The sequence below is a fragment of the Oncorhynchus keta genome, chromosome 19, assembly GCF_023373465.1.
Source record: "Oncorhynchus keta strain PuntledgeMale-10-30-2019 chromosome 19, Oket_V2, whole genome shotgun sequence".
Lineage (NCBI taxonomy): Eukaryota > Metazoa > Chordata > Actinopteri > Salmoniformes > Salmonidae > Oncorhynchus > Oncorhynchus keta.
Window position 1 is genome coordinate 62466925 of NC_068439.1, and position 20165 is coordinate 62487089.

The 20165-nt window shown below is 43.6% G+C and overlaps 1 protein-coding gene across 11 annotated transcripts in view; it reads right to left on the bottom strand.

Moving 5' to 3' along the window:
* adgrg6 (adhesion G protein-coupled receptor G6) overlaps positions 1-20165 on the bottom strand; it is a 53177-nt gene that overhangs the window by 10395 nt on the left and 22617 nt on the right. For 6 of the 11 annotated variants that reach the window (XR_004828653.2, XR_008071130.1, XM_035794191.1 and 3 more), the window contains 17 exons: positions 19643-19690; positions 17226-17291; positions 15887-15955; positions 13908-13973; positions 13722-13790; positions 13253-13321; positions 12840-12917; positions 4307-4395; positions 4080-4132; positions 3913-3951; positions 3557-3699; positions 3144-3255; positions 2721-2809; positions 2223-2424; positions 1827-1992; positions 813-959; positions 374-490 (listed from right to left, as the gene is read on the bottom strand). Coding sequence is in view for 9 of the 11 variants with exons in the window: in XM_035794191.1 (XP_035650084.1) it covers positions 374-490; positions 813-959; positions 1827-1992; positions 2223-2424; positions 2721-2809; positions 3144-3255; positions 3557-3699; positions 3913-3951; positions 4080-4132; positions 4307-4395; positions 12840-12917; positions 13253-13321; positions 13722-13790; positions 13908-13973; positions 15887-15955; positions 17226-17291; positions 19643-19690 (1622 nt within the window). In the remaining 2 variants the exon portion in view is untranslated. The remainder of the gene's footprint in view (positions 1-373; positions 491-812; positions 960-1826; positions 1993-2222; positions 2425-2720; positions 2810-3143; positions 3256-3556; positions 3700-3912; positions 3952-4079; positions 4133-4306; positions 4396-12839; positions 12918-13252; positions 13322-13721; positions 13791-13907; positions 13974-15886; positions 15956-17225; positions 17292-19642; positions 19691-20165) is intronic. The other 5 variants (XM_035794184.1, XM_035794186.1, XM_035794188.1 and 2 more) reach the window with 5 other exon arrangements.

The window sequence follows — 20165 nt, forward strand, 5'->3', positions numbered from 1 at the left end:
GAGAAGAGAAGAGAAGAGAAGAGAAGAGAACAGAGGTGAGGAGAAGAGAGAGGAGAGCAGAGGAGAGGTGAGGAAAACAGAGGTGAGGAGAGGGTGAGGAGAGGAGAGGTGAGGAGAACAGAGGTGAGGAGGAGAGGTGAGGAGAGGTGAGGTGAGGAGAACCGAGTAGAGGCGAGGAGAGGAGAGCAGAGGTGAGGAGAGGAGAGCAGAGGTGAGGTGAGGTGAGGTGAGGTGAGGTGAGGTGAGGAGAGGTGAGGAGAACAGAGGTGAGGAGAACAGAGGTGAGGAGAACAGAGGTGAGGAGAACAGAGGTGAGGAGAACAGAGGAGAGTAGAGGTGAGGAGAGCAGAGGTGAGGAGAGCGGGTAGACTACCTGGTAGTTCAGGTGTGCTATCTCAATCTCCACGGGATCCTGCAGGTTACTGATGGAGTAATTGCCCACACTGCTGGCCACAACATAGCTGTTAAGAGATAGCTCGTCCTGTTTATCCTGAGAATGATCAAAGAAAAGTTCAATTTTGAAATATAAAAACATGCCACTGAAGACTGTAAATTCACAAACCAGGCATACGAATCACCATGCATTAGTAGGAAGCAATAAAATAAAGTACAACACACTGTACAGACACACCAAATTTGTTGAGTTGCATGAAAAAGAGCTATAAAACTGGACATGTCACTCATAACTATAGATTTACATACCAGACACATGAGTCACCATCCATGAAAAGGATGCGTGCGAAATGAAAACATACTGTTATATGCTGAAAGGACACGAAATCAGATACATTCCATCTAAAAGATGTATAAACCTGGAATAGTCCTGTTTTGCGGAAGAACATGAAGTTGATCCTGGAGACAGCAGCAATCTCAGCATTGGTCAGGGTCAGGTTGTTGAGCAGTGTAGCTGGCAGTGTGACCTGAGCCAGGGGGTTCAGCTGATCCGACTTAAAGGCAATCTGGTGGCAGAGAAGCTAGTTAGACCATTGGCTTTACAATAGACAATCCTATGTGACAGTATTTGACTTGCCAATGTAGACAGGTGCCTGCTGACTAATATGCTGATTATATAACGAGTCCCCTGCTGTACCATCTGGAGGTCCTTTCCAAACCTCTGGCGTCCCCGTGCCCTGACATGCCACCACACGTGTCTTGTCACATCATTTACATGATTCACAACATGTAGTGGAGTATGATTAAAGTGTGCCCTTTCTGCTGGCACAGCACAACACCAGCACAGCATTAGCACAGCATTGACACAGCATTGACACGTAAGGCAAAGGCATAGGGTAAAACACGTGAACCAAAGAGACAATACAGGAAATAATGAGAGAGGGAAGGCTGTGGTGGACTCGGCTTGCTAGTTAGTCAGCTGAATCATATTTGCTTAACTCTATGATCCTACTGTTAATGACGTAAACAAATATACATCCTCCCATTTATGTTACATGGACTCAACAGGTCTGATGGGTTGTGAGTCACCTTTAACACTGAACGGCGGACTGGCGGACTGGCTGACTGGTGGACTGCCTGACTGGCTCACACACACAGTAGGAGTAGTGGTGGGGCATAACAACCCCTATTGACTCTCAGGGCACATTGACTGTGAATGAAACAACAACTGCCAGGTATGTAAACAGGTTTGTGCACAGCAGAGACGTATATATATAGTAGGAAACAAATATCATCAACTGGGTGGTAACAGAAAAAAACATGTTTTACCTATGTGGAATGAGTTCATTATCATAATACAGTACAGTGCAGCAGATAATACTAATCTCTATAACTCTTGTGTATAACACTGACCCTAACTGTTTAGTGAGTACCTGGAGGTCTGTGGAGTTGGGGTGTATGAAGGCACTGAAGGAGGTCCCATTGAACTTGCTGTAGTTGAGGGCTGAAATTCCCAGAGCCAGATTTTTAGAGGTTATGTTTTCTGTAGGCCCATCAAACTCTATCTTCTGAACCAGCTCATCCACAGTCTTCAATGTGCTACACATAGATAGAGAGACATTTAGGGGTTATCACAAAAATGGACTTTCACTAGTGTACCACAGTACTTTGGTACAAAGAGACCACACAGACCCCATACAGTAGATCTACCTGCGAGATATAGTTATCACTCATGTATGTATCCCTCCCAGCATGCTGGACACTCAGTAAGAGGTGGGTTCTGAGGAGAGGGAAGACAATCGCAATGGGAGCAGAGAGGAGTATCTTACCACGCTGAGGATGTAACCAGGGCTGACACGGAGCTGGTCATCACGTTAGAGAGGATGCTAACTACGGTTTTGGCCAGATGGGTGTTGATCTTGGCCACTTTGACCAGCTCCTTAACCTTTCCCACCACCTTGAACACCTCGTCTGCGGAGAGCTCGTTGTTGGTGATTTTATCAAGTTGGAGGGCGACTTCGGCAGCATTCTCTGTTCGGAGACAGTTAGAAGGGAGACGGATAAACAACTAGAGTCCTTGGGCTGTCAATAGACACGTATTATCAGCTGTCTGATGACTGCCCACTGTCTGCCACGGTGAGGGCGTTTACACACGTTTTATCTCTAAAATTGCATCTCAGTGGGCATCTCTGTCCCTCTATGTCTCTAAGAGCAGTGTGTTGAGATCAAATACATCTCAAGTATTCATTCGGGCAGCCGTTTTGATTTCATCTGCTGTGGAGTCATTAAAGTGATTTTGAGAGAGCGTGAAGATGTCTGTGGCCTACCTGCTGACACTTTGATGTTATCGATAGCAATGCAATTCCTGAGGTCTGGGGCGCACCAAAACGCTGTGTAATTCAGGGGGCTGATCACACTGGGGATAAACAAACACAGAATGCAATCTGGTATTTTGAGGAAAGATAAATGACCTCAACAAATGAATGCGTTCATTGTCAGAATGTCAGCAATGTCAAGTTCTTAGATCTTTTAAAAGCAGACTGATATCCCATTGATATCCCATTGATATCCCACTGATATCCCACTGATATCCCACTGATATCCCACTGATATCCCACTGATATCCCACTGATATCCCACTGATATCCCTGGAAATGGGTGATGAAATATTTCTGGAAATGAAAATGAACTTGCTAATTGTTTGTATAAAGATAGGACATCATGTGATACAGTGAATGTGTCAGTCTCACCATGTTCTGGATGCAGTCTGGTCTTTGTTGGGGAAACAGGGGATGTACTGAGTGACTGTTGGTCTGCTCTCTGGCCAGATGTAATGGAGGGGAGTTTCCCCCGTGCAGTTCTCTGAATGACAGAGAAAAGCATGCAGCAGAACATTTTTAACACTGCACACCAGCAATATATTAAGATCCAATGACTACAATAAGATGTTCAGAAACCTTCGAGGCATTCACATTTCAATCTAATTAGGAGGTGCTTTAGAGTCGATGTGTAACCGTGCGCTGTGAAATTGGGTTCTTTCTCTGGGCTATGCGAGGGTCATGTTTTTGTGATCTTGGCGAGGATCGCTGCCCCAGTCACTTCCTGCAGTAAGAAGGGAGGCATTGAAGTGATTTAAATGGGACTGGGTGAGATCATGTCCTACCGACAGACTGCACGGCGACAGTGTCTAGCTCCAGTCTGTTGCTGATGCTGGTGCCGCTTCGGCCCATCCTGGTGGAGATGGCAGCTTCTCCCAGGGTCACGTTGGTGGTGGTCTTGTAGACCAGCAGGGCCCGGCAGGTGTATCTGGAGGGTGGAGAAGGAAGAGGAAGACGGGTGGGGAAGAATGAAGAGGGAAGAAGAGTAGCAGGATACTTAATTCACATGGAAAGGCAGACCTAGTGAATTACCATTCTTCTTTTAGGATTAGGGTTGTAAGGGCACAGAGTTTTCCCGAGTCACGTGATGTGGTCAGGAACAACTCCCTACCTACTATACCATATTAAATATTGTCTTTACCTTTTACTCTCTAGCTGTAAGTCACTGCAAGGCTGGACACTGGGAACAAGATAAAAAGGAAATGGAGGGCGATCAACATTATTGATCTGTAATACAGCTCTAAAGAAAACTACATAGAATGGACATGGAGCTGCATTTTATGATGGTACAAAGATCTAATTGCTTACCTGACATTAGCGACATAGACCATGTGTGTCCAGTTTTGGAATGTTTGATTGAGCTGTAAATGAACCAGTAGAACAGTGAGGTTCTCACCTTGCCATCTTAAGATGACTGCACTAATTGTAATGCACTATAAGAGCGTCTGCTAAATGTAAATGGAATGAATTCAGTTCATCTTGTATTCTATTGATGATTTGATACAAGATGAATTGAACATGACCAGAAGCCTTACCCATTGTGCAACAGATTTCTCAACATCAGACTCTCTTACGTCGGCCTCCTTGTCACGGACAAGAAAGAAGATCCTGTAGAAAAGACCCTCTGCAATTGAAAAGAAAACACATCAATCTATATTTGACGCAGTTCATTTTACAACTCTCGATGGAACACGTGCCTGTGCTGCATAGCAGGAGTGCAAGGGTTGAGACACAATTGAGTTAAGTAAAATCCAATTTCATACGACAAATGATGTTGACAAGCTGTTCCTACACGGAATAAAAAACTTGGGGGGTTTTTCATAAGGAAGAGGCTAAATTAAAATACTCTGTTATCATCCTAGATGACAGTAATCAAAATAGAACTAATAGATATAGTACATGCCATTATATGACTGATCTGTATTCAGTGCCAAAATGATTGATTGTAAATGAGAGCATGTACCGTGTAGTACATCACTCTGTTTGACCGTGTTGGTGATCTGCTGCTATGCCTCACAGCCATCACAAGATGGCTCCCAAGCCTCTTCTGTTGCTACTGCTGATCTTAGTACAGTACAATGCGGTTTCTAATCCATATCAAAACTTTTCTTCGGAGACTCCAGTAATTAGAGATTCGGTAGATAGGTCACCTCAGAAAGTTCTGAAGTACTCAAAAGATATATATATATATATATATATTTATCTTTGTTGATCAAGAGTGTTCTTTTTTTCATCGATTTTCTATCGTAGAGCAATAACAGATTACATTTAGAGGAGCAGTTATTTGCTCTAAAATCAAATGATAACAGTATTGGAAGTCTCCCAAAAAACATGTATTATTAAAAACTTGAAATCACAAGATGAGAGCTGGGCCCCATCAGCAGAGAAGAGGCCATTCTAGAGTTCAGTGATTTGTTACCTACAGTACACGCTAATGTTAATGTTCTACGGCCCGTCCAAAATCACAACACAACCTCAATCATCAGCCTGATTTTCACCAGGTTTCGTATGTCAACCTCATCCCACCACTACTACAGTAGCATTCAAAGCAGAGATTTTTTTATTCAGCTTTATTTAACCAGGAAGGCCAGTTGAGAACAAGTTCTCATTTACAACTGCGACCTGGCCAAGATAAAGCAAAGCAGTGAGACAAAAACAACAACACAGAGTTACACATGGGATAAACAAACAATAACACAATAGAAAAATCTGTGTACAGTGTGTGCAAAATGAAGTAAGGAGGTAAGGCAATAAATTGGCCAATAGTGGCAAAGTAATTACAATTTAGCAATTTACACTGGAGTGATACATGTGCAGATGAGAATGTGAAAGTAGAAAATACTGGTGTGCAAAAGAGCAGTAAAACAAAAACAAATATGGGGATGAGGTAGGTAGTTGGTTGGATGGGCTATTTACAGATGGGCTGTATACAGCTGCAGTGATCGGTAAGATGCTCTGACAGCTAAAATTCAGCAAAAGAGGCTCTCTATCTTTATGTTTCTACATATAGTGCTTCGGAAAGTATTCAGACCTCTTGACTTTTTCCACATTTTGTTAGGTTACAGCCTTATTCTAAAATGTATTAAATAGTTTTTCCCCCCCTCATCAATCGACATACAATACCCTATAATGACAAAGCAAAAACTGGTTTCTAGAAATTGGAAATATCACATTAACATAAGTATTCAGACCCTTTCCTCAGTACTTTGTTGAAGCACCTTTGGCAATGATTACAGCCTCGAGTCTTCTTGGGCATGACGCTACAAGCTTGGTACACCTGTATTTCGGGAGTTTCTCCCATTCTTCTCTGCAGATCCTCTCAAACTCTGTCAGTTTGGATGGGGAGTGTTGCACTCACAACTATTTTCAGGTCTCTCCAGAGATCGTGTTCAAGTCTGGGCTCTGGCTGGGCCACTCAGGGACATTTAGAGACCTGTCCCGATGCCACTCATGTGTAGTCCTGAGCACTCTGGAGTAGGTTTTCATCAAGGATCTCTCTGTACTTTGCTCCGTTCATCTTTGCCTCGATCCTGACTAGTCTCCCATTCCCTGCCGCTGAAAAACATCCCCACAGCAAGATAATGCCACCACCATGCTTCACCGTAGGGATAGTGCCAGGTTTCCTCCAGACGTGATGCTTGGCATTCAGGCCAAATAGTTCAATCTTGGTTTCATCAGACCAGAGAGTCTTGTTTCTCATGGTCTGGCCACTCTACCATAAAGGCCTGATTGGTGGAGTGCTACAGAGATGATTGTCCTTCTGGAATGTTCTTCCATCTCCACAGAGGAACTCTGGAGCTCTGTCAGAGTGACCATCAGGTTCTTGGTCACCTCCCTGACCAAGGCCCTTCTCACCCGATTGCTCAGTTTGGCCAGCTCTAGGAAGAGTCTTGGTGGTTCCAAATCTTTTCCATTTAAGAATGATGGAGGCTACTGTGTTCTTGGGGACCTTCAATGCTGCAGAAAATGTTTTGGTGCCCTTCTCCAGATCTGTGCCTCGACAAAATCCTGTCTCGGAGCTCTACGGACAATTCCTTCTTCCTTCTTCTCATGGCTTGGTTTTTGCTCTGACATGCACTGTCAACTGAGGGACCTTATATAGACAGGTGTGTACTTTTCCAAATCATGTCCAACCAATTGAATTTACCACAGGTGGACTCCAATCAAGTTGTAGAAACAACAGGATGCACCTGAGCTCAATTTCGAGTCTCATAGCAAAAGTGTATACATACTTATGTAAATAAGGTATTTCTGTTTTTTATTTGTAAAACATTTGCAAAAATTTGTAAAAACCTGTTTACATTTTGTCATTATGGTATATTGTGTGTAGATTACTGAGGATATTTTATATAATCAATTTTGGAATAACGCTGTAACACACATGCGATGGCGTGTGTGGTAGACACCGTGCCACTGCCTGCATTCAGCACTTCATGTGGAGTGGTAAGAGGAAAGTAGGGGCTCTCTGTAGGAACAAAAGACTGATGATCCACGTCAATGACGGCTAGTGGCATGGGAGTGGTCTGTGTCTCTTTGTCTGTGACGGTGCTCTGATTCACAGTCACATTGTTGCCAGGGCCCAATCTGCTTACTGACGTGCTTGCAGCAGTGGAGGGTGTGTGTTAGATGAGGGCCGGTCCATGTCTATTACCCTGTGTGTCCTCACTGTGGTTGGCTCTGAAAGAGACTGATACAGGGCTAGCCCCAGCCTGGTAGGTGTTTAGGGCCATAAGAGGCTGGTAGGTGAGGGTATCGGTGAACTGGATATTTGGAGAAACAGTTGGCTGTTTATTAGCAGTGGTTAGTTGTGTGTATGTGGCAGACTGTGTGTTTGAGGCAGAAGGAGGCTGCATAATTGTGGTAACAGTGGTGGGCTGTATAATTGCAGCCTAATGGTGAGGTTACCAGAGGCAGCAGCAGTGAGCTGTGTGTCTGGGGAAGTGGACAATGCTGTGTTCTCTCTGCTCTCTTCAGGCCAGGCCAGTGTTCCATCAGTTCCAGCAGGCTGAGTGGGCTCTGACTGGCTGCCAGTGAGTGTAGAGGATTGTCGGAATGCAGCCATTGGTCTGGTGGGCAGTGAGGCGCGAGCTCTCCAATACGAGGAGCATTTGTTGTCATGGGTCTGTGGAATACGGGAGATTCAGAAGCATCTGACATGAGCTGATCTGACCTGGAGGTCATGGCGGAGAGTGTGTGTCTGTGTGAATCACACAACCAAGACCGCTGACCGGCCGTGACCAGCCTAATTCATGCATATATGCCTGCCGCTGCGGTTCATGGGTAACGATGTTGCCATATTCTGACGATGTGCTGCTGATGTATGGCATTGGCAGGGCTGGGCTAACATGGAGGAGGAGAGGGCTGGTCTGGGAAACATATTCAGATCCATCATCATAGTTGTGTAAGGTCCCATGGTATCCAAGCTGTGATACAGATGGGTTGCTCTGCGTGCTGGGGCGGAAGAGAGAGATCGGAGATGGAGAGGAGGAAGAGCCACTTACGGGTGACGTGGACTTCCTCTCCTTACTCTGGAGCCGAGTGTCTCTCCATCCCATCTTTACTTTCCCATTGGGTAAAATTGGTGATATGAAGCTTCTCTGGCAAGGCTGTCTCAGACAGGGGGACAGAGCTGAGAGAGACCAAGTTGAAAGTGGTGGGCAACACATCCATCCACTCCTGTCTGCTTGGGGAGATTGTATTAGGAGCTGAGGACTGAGAGGAGGCCCATTCATCTGGCATGGTGGCTGGGAGGAGCGCCTGGTGGTGTAGTTGTTCTGTGATAGGAGTGACAAATAGATGGGATGTACGTGACAAACCTCTCAGATTAGCACTGAGTGGATAAAAGCCCTCTTTCCTGTCTGTGCTGCCCAACATACTGCTGTCTGACACATTGTCCATAAATTTGATGATCGCTCCAGAGCCAGAGGTGAATCTAACCTTATCCCCTCATTCACTGGCAATACTCTCACTTAGTACCATACTGGCTACCCTACTGTCCACAGGATGAGAGTTAGTTGAGAAGGAACTCAACTGATTCCTCAAATCACCTTATACCACACACCACTGCGACCTGTATGCTCCAGTCGGCTGGCCCTCGTTACATATTCGTCGCCAGACCCACTGGCTCCAGGTCATCTATAAGTCTATGCTAGGTAAAGCTCTGCCTTATCTCAGCTCACTGGTCACGATAACAACACCCACCCGTAGCACACGTTCCAGCAGGTATATCTCACTGATCATCCCCAAAGCCAACACGTCGTTTTGGCCGCCTTTCCTTCCAGTTCTCTGCTGCCAGTGACTGGAACGAATTGCAAAAATCGCTGAAGCTGGTGACTTTTTTTCCCCCTCACCAACTTTAAACATCAACTATCTGAGCAGCTAACCAATCGCTGCAGCTGTACATAGTCCATCTGTATATAGCCCATCCAATCTACCTACCTCACCCCCATACTGTTTTTATTTACTTTTCTGCTCTTTTGCACACCAGTATCTCTACTTGCACATCATCATCTGCTCATTTATCACTCCAGTGTTAATCTGCTAAATTGTAATTATTCGCTCCTATGACCTATTTATTGCCTACCTCCTCATGCCTTTTGCACACACTGTATATAGACTTTATTTTTTTCCTACTGTGTCATTGACTTGTTTATTGTTGTTAATTGTTTACTCCATGTGTAACTCTGTGTTGTTGTCTGTGTCACACTGCTTTGCTTTATATTGGCCAGGTCGCAGTTGTAAATGAGAACTTGTTCTCAACTGGCCTACCTGGTTAAATAAAGGTGAAATAAAACACATAATATTAAAGAGGGTAAAACCAGGTCACTGTGGTGTTTGTCAGAGGAAGAGAGGAGTGTTTCCTCAAGGACAGGTGTTAGAGCTGTTTTAAGGACTGACAGAGACAGTGGACTGGGCCTTGTGCCCTCCCGCATCAATAAATCACTTTGAACCTCCATTGAAGGCTGCAGCACACTCGCCTGTGAACTCTCCAAGAGCACCGGGTCGGTCTCAGTTGCAGCTAGCCTTACGTGTCCTTACGTGTCCTGAATGACTAACATCACCTTGTTCCATCCTGCGGATGGGTAAGGAGGAGAACGCAGGGTAGGGAGAGGTGGGGTGAGGTATGGTTGGAGTGGAGGGAGTTAGGGACCGATAAATCTGTAATCACAACTGGCTATCTGGAGGCTGGAGCTGCTGCAGTGTAGTAGACATGGTAGGTATGGGAGTAGGTTAGGGTGTAGTAGACTGTTGGTCTGGAGATCGCCATTGTGAGGTCACTTTCAGAGATCATCTTGACCCTCATAGAGACTCTGAGCTCTGCTATTGTTAATAATGAGGGAGACTGTGTGGCGATATTTGAGTGGGCCTGTGTGATTCTCTCTGCTTTTTGCTCACTGAAGCCGCTGCTTGGCCGGGCCTGATCCATTTGCACACCTGTCTTGTCTGGAGCCGTGCTGAAAGGAGGGATTTGAGTCCAGCTGCTGTGTGCTGCCACCACCCCACCCTGCTCCCCAGTCCCAGCCTCTCCTCCAGCCTCTGCCAGAGTGCCTCCTGCCAACGCCTCCCAGGGTAAACTGGGCTCTGATTGATTGTGTAAATGTTCCCCTCCTCCCCGGCAGTAACAGAGCCACCCATAGTCACACGGTCTGGGCCCTCAGTGCTGACTCCAGCCCCAGTGTGGGAAAGGTTGTGTGGGCCAGAGGCAGCCAGAGCCAGGCCTTCATCCAGGGAGTAGGGTGAGTCATATTGCAAGAGGCTGAAGGGGTTGTCCCCTAGGTCCAGGTCGTAAATGAATGGCTCAAAGCCTGATGTGTCCTCCACCAGGGGCTCAGTCCAGTTCACAGTGCTGCTGCTGTTCTCTCTGCTGGGACTCAGTGGCACCCAGTGGTGGGGGCCATGGGCTTACTCTTCTTACGGTTGCTGAGTGATGCTGATGCCGCTGCTGGGAAAGATTCCAGGTCCTCCTCATCACTACTGTTCCCAACATCCACCGGGGGGCACTGGCCAGGGGGTGAGCCAGAGCAAAGACCACAGATACACTGTTCTCTCCTTGTCTGTGGCGCACCAGTCCAGTCAGTGTAAAAAGCAGGTTACATATTTTAAATACAGACTGACATCCAGCATACACTGTAGCTGAATAAACAAATACAAAATAGTAGCCGCTGTATGGAAGAATACAATATTAGGATCACCTAGATTTATGGCAGTTAACTAGACCTTCATTTTGAGTTGACAGAAAAGTTGACAGAAAGATACAGATATTGTCAAATGCATTTTGACTGAGGACAGGATAGAGTGAGAGTGAGAGGCAAGCAGACAGGTGGAGGCAGGCTGAGAGAGAGAACAGTTTGCCAAAGGAAGCTGCTGCGTCTCACTACAAACAAGTCAAGGAGATGTGTGTGTCTTACCCAGGGTAATGATGTTGGTGGACAAGACAGTAGAAGACAGGTTAGTCGAGGACGGTGGTGTAGTAGTGGCTTCAGACAATGTTAGCAAGAGTGACAGCACAACTAAGTCAGCAAGGAGAGTATCTCAAGATTTCCTAAGTGTATGTTTTACCCAGCTGGGCGGAATCTGAGCAATGACAGAGGACATTATAGTAGAAGAAACCAAGAACAAAGTAAAAGCTTCAACTACTGAAGAAGTGGAAGCTAGAAATATTATGTGATTAGTCAAGTGTCTCATTTTGAAGCTGTGTATAGTAACTACTTCTGAAACCGTTATAAACACATCCTAAAACCTTGTGACGTCTAGTCTACCTTGATTATATTAGTAATTAGTCATTTGGATACCAAACATAGAAAAATAGAGGCCCCATGTCTTCAGACTACACTTTGAGGTCTTTTTGCACAAAGTGCTTGAAAGTTACAGTGATAGAGGCAAGGTGTACTGAACAAAGGTATACAGTATACTTTTTTATGTTAAGCCTTACTCGGAGTAGTAGTGATGTTAGCTGGTGTGTTAGTGGTAGTGGTGATGTTAGCTAGTGTGTTAGTGGTAGTGGTGATGTTAGCTGGTGTGTTAGTGGTAGTAGTGATGTTAGCTGGTGTGTTAGTGGTAGTGGGGATGTTAGCTGGTGTGTTAGTGGTGGGGATGTTAGCTGGTGTGTTAGTGGTAGTGGGGATGTTAGCTGGTGTGTTAGTGGGGATGTGGTAGTAGTGATGTTAGCTGGTGTGTTAGTGGTAGTGGTGATGTTAGCTAGTGTGTTAGTGGTAGTGGTGATGTTAGCTGGTGTGTTAGTGGTAGTAGTGATGTTAGCTGGTGTGTTAGTGGTAGTAGTGATGTTAGCTGGTGTGTTAGTGGTAGTAGTGATGTTAGCTGGTGTGTTAGTGGTAGTAGTGATGTTAGCTGGTGTGTTAGTGGTAGTAGTGATGTTAGCTGGTGTGTTAGTGGTAGTAGTGATGTTAGCTGGTGTGTTAGTGGTAGTAGTGATGTTAGCTGGTGTGTTAGTGGTAGTAGTGATGTTAGCTGGTGTGTTAGTGGTAGTAGTGATGTTAGCTGGTGTGTTAGTGGTAGTAGTGATGTTAGCTGGTGTGTTAGTGGTAGTAGTGATGTTAGCTGGTGTGTTAGTGGTAGTAGTGATGTTAACTGGTGTGTTATGTTAGCTGGTGTGTTAGTGGTAGTAGTGATGTTAGCTGGTGTGTTAGTGGTAGTAGTGATGTTAGCTGGTGTGTTAGTGGTAGTAGTGTGGTTACTGGTGTGTTAGTGGTAGTAGTGATGTTAGCTAGTGTGTTAGTGGTAGTAGTGTGGTTACTGGTGTGTTAGTGGTAGTAGTGATGTTAGCTGGTGTGTTAGTGGTAGTAGTGATGTTAACTGGTGTGTTAGTGGTAGTAGTGATGTTAACTGGTGTGTTAGTGGTAGTAGTGATGTTAGCTGGTGTGTTAGTGGTAGTAAGGGATAATAGGGGAAGATTTGTCACTATTAGTAAGAGTAAGGGATAGAAAATGAAATTCACAATTAAGAGAGACACATTTGAGACAAAAGGGAACAAAATAGACAGTTGATATTGAATTCTCCCCAATCAGTCCATAGTCACTAACAGGCAAAAGGGAAAGTGGGCTGTCTTACCATGCACTGTGTTGTTAGTGGTAGGTGAGTTAGTCGTAGCTGGGTTTGAAACAATAGTAGTAGCAGAAGCTGTCGGTGCTGGTAGAACATGGGTGGAAAATTGTCAAAAGATTTGTTAAAAAATAAAATGGAAGGCAATAATAGCAAAACACACAATACAGGGCTACTAGACGTGTTTTCAAAACGTCAAGAACCACTTAGACAGTATTCCATTGTTTAAAGTCCATTGTTTAAAGGAGGCAACATGGGAAAACATACTCCCACTGGGAAGCCATGACAATTGCTTTCCGAGCTTAATCCATGTGGAAAGTTACAAGTTGGTCAAGGACTTCTTTCAAACCCATTCCCGACACATGAAGGCACCTGCCACAAGCCGAGTACAAAACAAGAAAAAACAAATAGACAAATCCTACCATTGGTTGTGCTGTAGAATAGAGTTGTGTTAGAAACGGCTGCTGCAGATGGGATAACGGTTTGAGTAACTGGTGACAAGGACAGCAAATGTGAACTAAATTGTTTGAAAGAGTGAAATGAACACACATACACACAAACAATAAGCAATGCCCTAGAGTATGCGTGGGGTTATATGGGTCAACACGTGGACATGCCATTAACAACCTCACTGGCAAGATCTCTCATCTTTACCTTTTTCCCTGAAAGTAAATGACAATGTAGTTACTGCCAAATGTCATGTGTTTGCTAAATGTTCTGAGAGGGAAATCAGACTAAACTACGTAGACATATTATATGGATGTACCAAAATTGAAGTGTTTATAAAGGCCTTATAAGTAACACATTTAGAAAAATGCAATTCGCACTATAACTAGAATCAGATACAATTTGCATAAACTGCGATCAGTTCCATTGGGAGAGATACCTTACCAGTGGTTGTGCTGGGTAATGTTGGAACATTAGTTGTAGCTGCAGGAGTGGTCGGGGTAGTGGTTTGAACTGGTGACATTTACAGCACAAGACAGCAAAAGGAGGGTATAATAGCAAAGTGGTTAATGGTTGAGGCATTCTCATCTCCAGAGGGAAAATCATGTTGAGAAGTAAAGATGGTCTTACCAGTTGTTGAGCTGGTAGTTAGAGGCATGCTAGTAGTGGTGGCAGATGAAGTGGTAGCAGAGAGAACTGGTGATGGACAGCAGACAGTATGAGGTGAATGAAAGATGGTGAAGTATTGAGAGCTGAGGTTGAGATCATAGATGTAGATGGGTATGAGTTGGTGATTTTTTTCATATAAACTTTATTTAACTAGGTAAGTCAGTTAAGAACAAATTCATATTTACAATGGCGGCCTACACCGGCCAAACCAGGACGACGCTGGGCCAATTGTGCGCCGCCCTATGGGATTTCCCAATCACGGCTGGTTGTGATACAGCCTGAGGACAGGACAGTTACATTTGACTGTCAAGTGAACCATTGTACTCTGTTTTGGATAGGGGATAGTCAAAACTCTTAGAAAAAAGGGTTCCAAACGGGTTATTTGACTGTCCCTATAGGAGAACCATTTTTTGTTCCAGGTAGAACCATCTGTGGAAAGGGTTCTACATGTAACCCAAAAGGGTTCTTCTACCTGAAGCCAAAAAAAAGTTATTCAAAGGGTTCTCCTATGGGGACAGCCGAAGAACCCTTTTTGGTTCTAAATAGCACCTTATCTTCCAAGAGTGTACAGTGAGCTAAATCAATCTTGTTCAACCATCCAATTGACGTCATGTCTAAATATATCATGTCTAAATATATCATGTCTAAATATATCTGTCTAAATATATATAGTCAATATATAGTGGATTCAAACTTAAAAGGGAAAACCCAGGACCTTGTTTGCGTTACTTCAAAAATGGGTCAGATAAGAAAATGATGAAATGTCTCCTGCATTAAACCCATTAGGTAGTAAGTACAGCAGTAGAGGCTGGTGGGAGGAGCTATAGGAGGACAGGCTCATTGTAAAGGCAGCAATGGTATTTTTTGGAAACGGAGTCAAACATGTGGTTTCCATATGTTTGATACCATCCATTTATTCCATTCCAGCTGTTACAATGAGCCTTCCCTCCTATAGCTCCTCCCACAAGCCTCCACTGAAGTACAGTATCAGAGACATGGTGTTTACCTACTGCATGGCCTGCAACCCACCAAACTGCCAAATAACTCAAACACAGCTGTTCTTCAAGTCTTCATCTTTCATGTTTAATAAGAGTCTTCCCTCATTACAGAATCCTACTTGATAAAACAGGTGGCTGCTTTTCACAAATCTTTATTTATTTGGGCTGGGAAATGAATTTAATTTCAGAAATTAACCAAGCGTTTCATATGAGCCATTGACAGTTAATCAAATCATAAACTTCCTTTATCAACACATTTTCTTAGATTAGATAGAAGTTGATGTGAATGCACCTCCATTCCTCAAACACTGTATTCAGTATTATGTGGGTTTAATAGATTGGAATTGGCTGTGTGGTATTTGAGAGGGAACCATCGGAACAATCACAGAGGCTTTGGGATAAGACCTAAATCTCTCTAGTTTAATGGGCCACATGTAAATATCCCCTAAGTCAGTCAGTGGACATGTTACATATTGATTAAAAAAGGGGTGATCCATCAGCTGCAAACTACATTAAAGCTAGAGTCCTTAATTAAAACAATAACAAAGCCATCAACCCGGCTCTGATTGGGTAAAAAGCTGAGGGAGGGGCCTGGAGAAATGTAATCACTCTCAAATTCATAGACAGAGCTATGAATGCAATGATATCAAGATTATAGTTTCAACAATGTTTTGGGGCTATACAGTGTTTACGTTTACGTTGTTTACAAACATTGGAGTAAAATAAGCTTACATTTTGGATTCTGATGGCGTATGATATCTGAGGCCTTTCTAAGTTATTTTCTTCAAGAATCAATGGGTCTGTATCATTCATTTATACGTCCAAAAGTGTCCAAACTAAGGATTCTAGCTTTAAGTAGATCGTTTTGGCTTACCTTCATAACAACAGATGAAAATAACATGTGCTCTTTACAAACAAAGTGAAGGAGGGATGGATGCTTACCGTGGGTTGTTGAATTAGTAGAAATCATGTTAGTGGTGATAATGGATGAGCTGGTAGGAGTTAATGTTGCTGGTTGCAGGGATGTATGGAGAAAGGTTACATATGCATTAATTGAATGTAAAGTGAGGCAACACAAACGCACCATCCACCAGCCACAAAAGATGACTGATGGCGCAATGAAGCATAGCATAATGAATGTAAATACTAAATATGCCGAATCTTGTCCAGTTGTGTGATGCAGTAGCTTTAGAAGCGATGATTAGCACGTCTATGAAAGACAGTTTTAACATTTACTCAGTAAACATACGGTTTCTACTAGGATAGGATCAACAGGTTTAGAGTTGAAAGTTATTTCTTCTGTAAAACATACACAAAGTCAGGGGTCCCCAATGACATTCAGCCGTAGGGCGATTTTTCTTTGAGCAGATGATCGGGGGGCTGGAACATAGTTCTAAATCATTTGTACACTGCAAATTGACCACAAGAATCTCAATCAGATATAGTATTTGAGAAAAACAGAATCATATCAAACCTTGATTACATTGGGATACGATCGCATATGTCTCTATTCATGCATGTGAATTATTGGACAGATTTCCTAAATTAAAATCACGTTGAGCTCATTTCCTGGTGATTTTACAGTCTTTTATGTCTAAATATTTACAGATTTTTTCTTCAAAAAACTTGGCAGGCCGAATAATAAAATCACCCACAGAGGCCATTCTTTGATCCTTGTCTCATTTATTTTCATCCAATCACCTTGTTGAATCTCCAGCACAGTGCTACTGGTGTTTCTTATAAGCAAAGTATATGAGTTGACCTCTGAATAAATGCACCATAGACAGAGCTTAATAGATTTGCTCACAGCAAGAGAACTGACATTTTGGAAAGTGTTGCTTGTAAGTCAACATCTAGCTCTGGCTGATGTCTATGGGAAGGAGAGGCCATATTAACCCTGCATCATCTTATCCAGAACATGGGGTCAAACTGGACCCATTTCAATGTGATTCCACAGAGGCTCCATAAGATTACGTCATAATCTGCATTGACTCGATACCGTGGCCATCAATGCAAAGTGACGTAGAAAGAGTGAAGTACTGTGTGCCTTTTAAAATGCTGGCAGGATGTAAATATGTTTTAAAAAATTAAAACAAGATGAATAAAACATAACAGGGAGCTTTTACACACAAACATGTGAAAGAAGGGTCAAATAGTATGTCTGTAAGTATGTTAATCAATATTCAATCACACTTAATAATTGATTATTGTGTGATGTTTGATAATCATTGTACTGTCTGTTGTAAATGATTGATCTGCGTAACAGTTGTTGGTTTCCTACCTGAGCAGTTCAGTCCAGGAGAGGAACAGCTGGTGGTGTGTGATGTGTAGATGGGTACAGAGGTACCTTCAAAGTGGATTGGAAATAAGCATGTTAAATCACCTTAATCAACAATATTTCCCATGGTGAGTGATTCAAAAGAACACAAACAAGTTTATGCATTATTATGTTAATTTCAGTACAGGCCCACACATTATACATTCATCAAACATTTATATTTGGCATGACTTCGGGCTGGGTATTAAGCACCACCCTTGTAAAATGATTGACAGTTTCCCAGCAGCCGCTCAGCTAGCTACATGCTCTCAGGCTGGTATGGGACCCAGAAATGTCAATAAATAATCAGAATGATCTGTCATATAAATGTTGGAATTTCACAAGCCTAAATACATATCATCTTGTTGAAAAGAGCGAGAATTTTGATATTTTCCTCACTGGTATATAGCTGTGCCCAGTCCAACCGCCAACACTTCCTCGCTTGTATAAAATATGCAGCACTTTGTGATACAGGGATGATGCTGCTTTGCGTGCACCCCTCGCATATTTTCTAATGTTCTTAAACAGAAGAGCGATCAGAGGAGAACACAGCGAGACAGACCCACCTGGACTTGAAGGACATGGCTAATCAATTTGATAATCGCTGATAATGAAAAGTAATGACATGTCAGAGGAGAGAGAGGCCATGTTTAATATCAGTTAGTGGATGTGAGTTGTCATTACTGACACTGTTCTATGGTCCACTGACCCATCGTTCTGGTGGCTGGTGGACTCCAATAATCAGTCTTCAACAACTACCTCATGCACTGCTGAGTCCACATAGATGTGAAACATCAGAAACTACTATCTTGTCACTCCCAGGCCAGTACCCATCATTCCCACTCAAAAAGCCTTTTGCCTTAGGTGATGTGGATGAATGGCTAGTGCTATTCCATATATCTAGACTAGCAGACCAACAAGAGTAAACAACCCCATAGTGCCTGGGTCAGGACTGTGAGGACTCAGTGAATAGTGGATCTCTGACAGAGTTTAGCCATGCAGACATTCATTCCTCCACTGACCTTACAGAGAGATAAAATAAGGCCCAAAGAGCTTCACTGGGGCCAGTCCTTTTCACAAGCCTGATAATTAGCCCAGAGCTAGTTTACACCAGACAGACTACAGCTACAGCCTTGCGTGCCATACACTTTTGGCCAACCAGACTACCAACCAGGCTACCAATCAGAATACCAATCAGAATACCAACCAGGCTACCAATCAGGCTACCAATCAGACAACCTACCTACCAGACTACCTACCTACCAGACTACCTACCTACCAGACTACCTACCAGACTACCTACCAACCATACTACCAACCAGACTACCAACCAGACTACCAACCAGACTACCTACCAGACTACCTACCAGACTACCAACCAGACTACCAATCAGAATACCAATCAGACTACCAACCAGGCTACCAATCAGACAACCAACCAGACTACCTACCAGACTACCTACCAGACTACCAACCAGACTACCAACCAGACTACCAACCAGACTACCTACCAGACTACCTACCAGACTACCTACCAGACTACCTAGACTACCAATCAGATTACCTACCAGACTACCTACCAGACTACCTACCTACCAGACTACCTACCAGACTACCTACCAACCATACTACCAACCAGACTACCAACCAGACTACCAACCAGACTACCTACCAGACTACCTACCAGACTACCTACCAGACTACCAATCAGATTACCTACCAGACTACCTACCAGACTACCAATCAGATTACCTACCAGACTACATACCAGATTACCTACCAGACTACATACCAGACTACCTAAGGTTTGAGCCCCTCAGCCTCCTGACAACATCACTGGCTCAGCTGTGGATCAGTGTACATGAAATTTGGTTGTCACATCTTAGTTCCTAAGAAGTCACTGTCTGCTCGGTAAGCATGGGGTCTTTAATGTGCTTCCTGCATTAGAAGCCCTGGACAGACGAGGCTGGCAGATACATTGCTGTTATTCAAAGCAGGGACAGAATCGCATCATGCAGAGTCTCATTTTGTCACGACACGACGTCTGGGATCAGAGAAATAACTTAGAACTTCACCTGATTGATCTTGAGTTGAGGCTTTCAATGTATGACGCAAGACTAATAATCATCTATCGGTGTACAGATTTGGCATATTGACTGTAGATGACTCTAACTGGGACCTGATTTATCATTGACATGTTACGTCCAGAGTCTAGGTAGAACGTTCCTCCATAATATAACTAACGCAACCCTCCGTTTCCTGGAACCATTAGTTTAAACGTTACATTAGTTAACACCGTATTTCACATGCATCTCCCATGGCACTAAGCACTCAAGCAAGCAACTTTCGCAAAGCAATCAAGTTGTTAGCAGCACACTCACCACTAGATGGAACAGCTGTTGTTAAGTGTATGCAATGTGGGAAACAGACTGTAAAGAGAGAACTTGACATGAGTAGGTATCACAACAGTCAGCCATGGGCATTTAACTAGCAGCAGCTGCAGCAGCCAGTAACATGGAAACAAACTCCTGTGGGCAAAGCAAAAGCATTTGTTTGTCTTGACAAACATATGTACTTATTAATAAGTGAATTAACATGTAATAATCTAACGGACCACAATGCCACATGGAGGTGTGTTGATGTGAAGACGAACAAGGACACAAGGACATTTAAATATACACCAGAGTTGATATACTTCTGAAAAACAGTATATTGCCTACCCTACTCCTCTTCTAGATAGTGTACAGTACAGTAGAGCGAGATTCTATCTGCTTTCACGTCTGGTATGTGTGATTCTGAACTGGAGCAGCAGCAGAGATCTTAACTCCGACTGCGGTGAGGTGGGTTATGGAATTGAGAAACATTGCTCAGAGCTGGATGTTCCAGATCATCCACAACCATGAG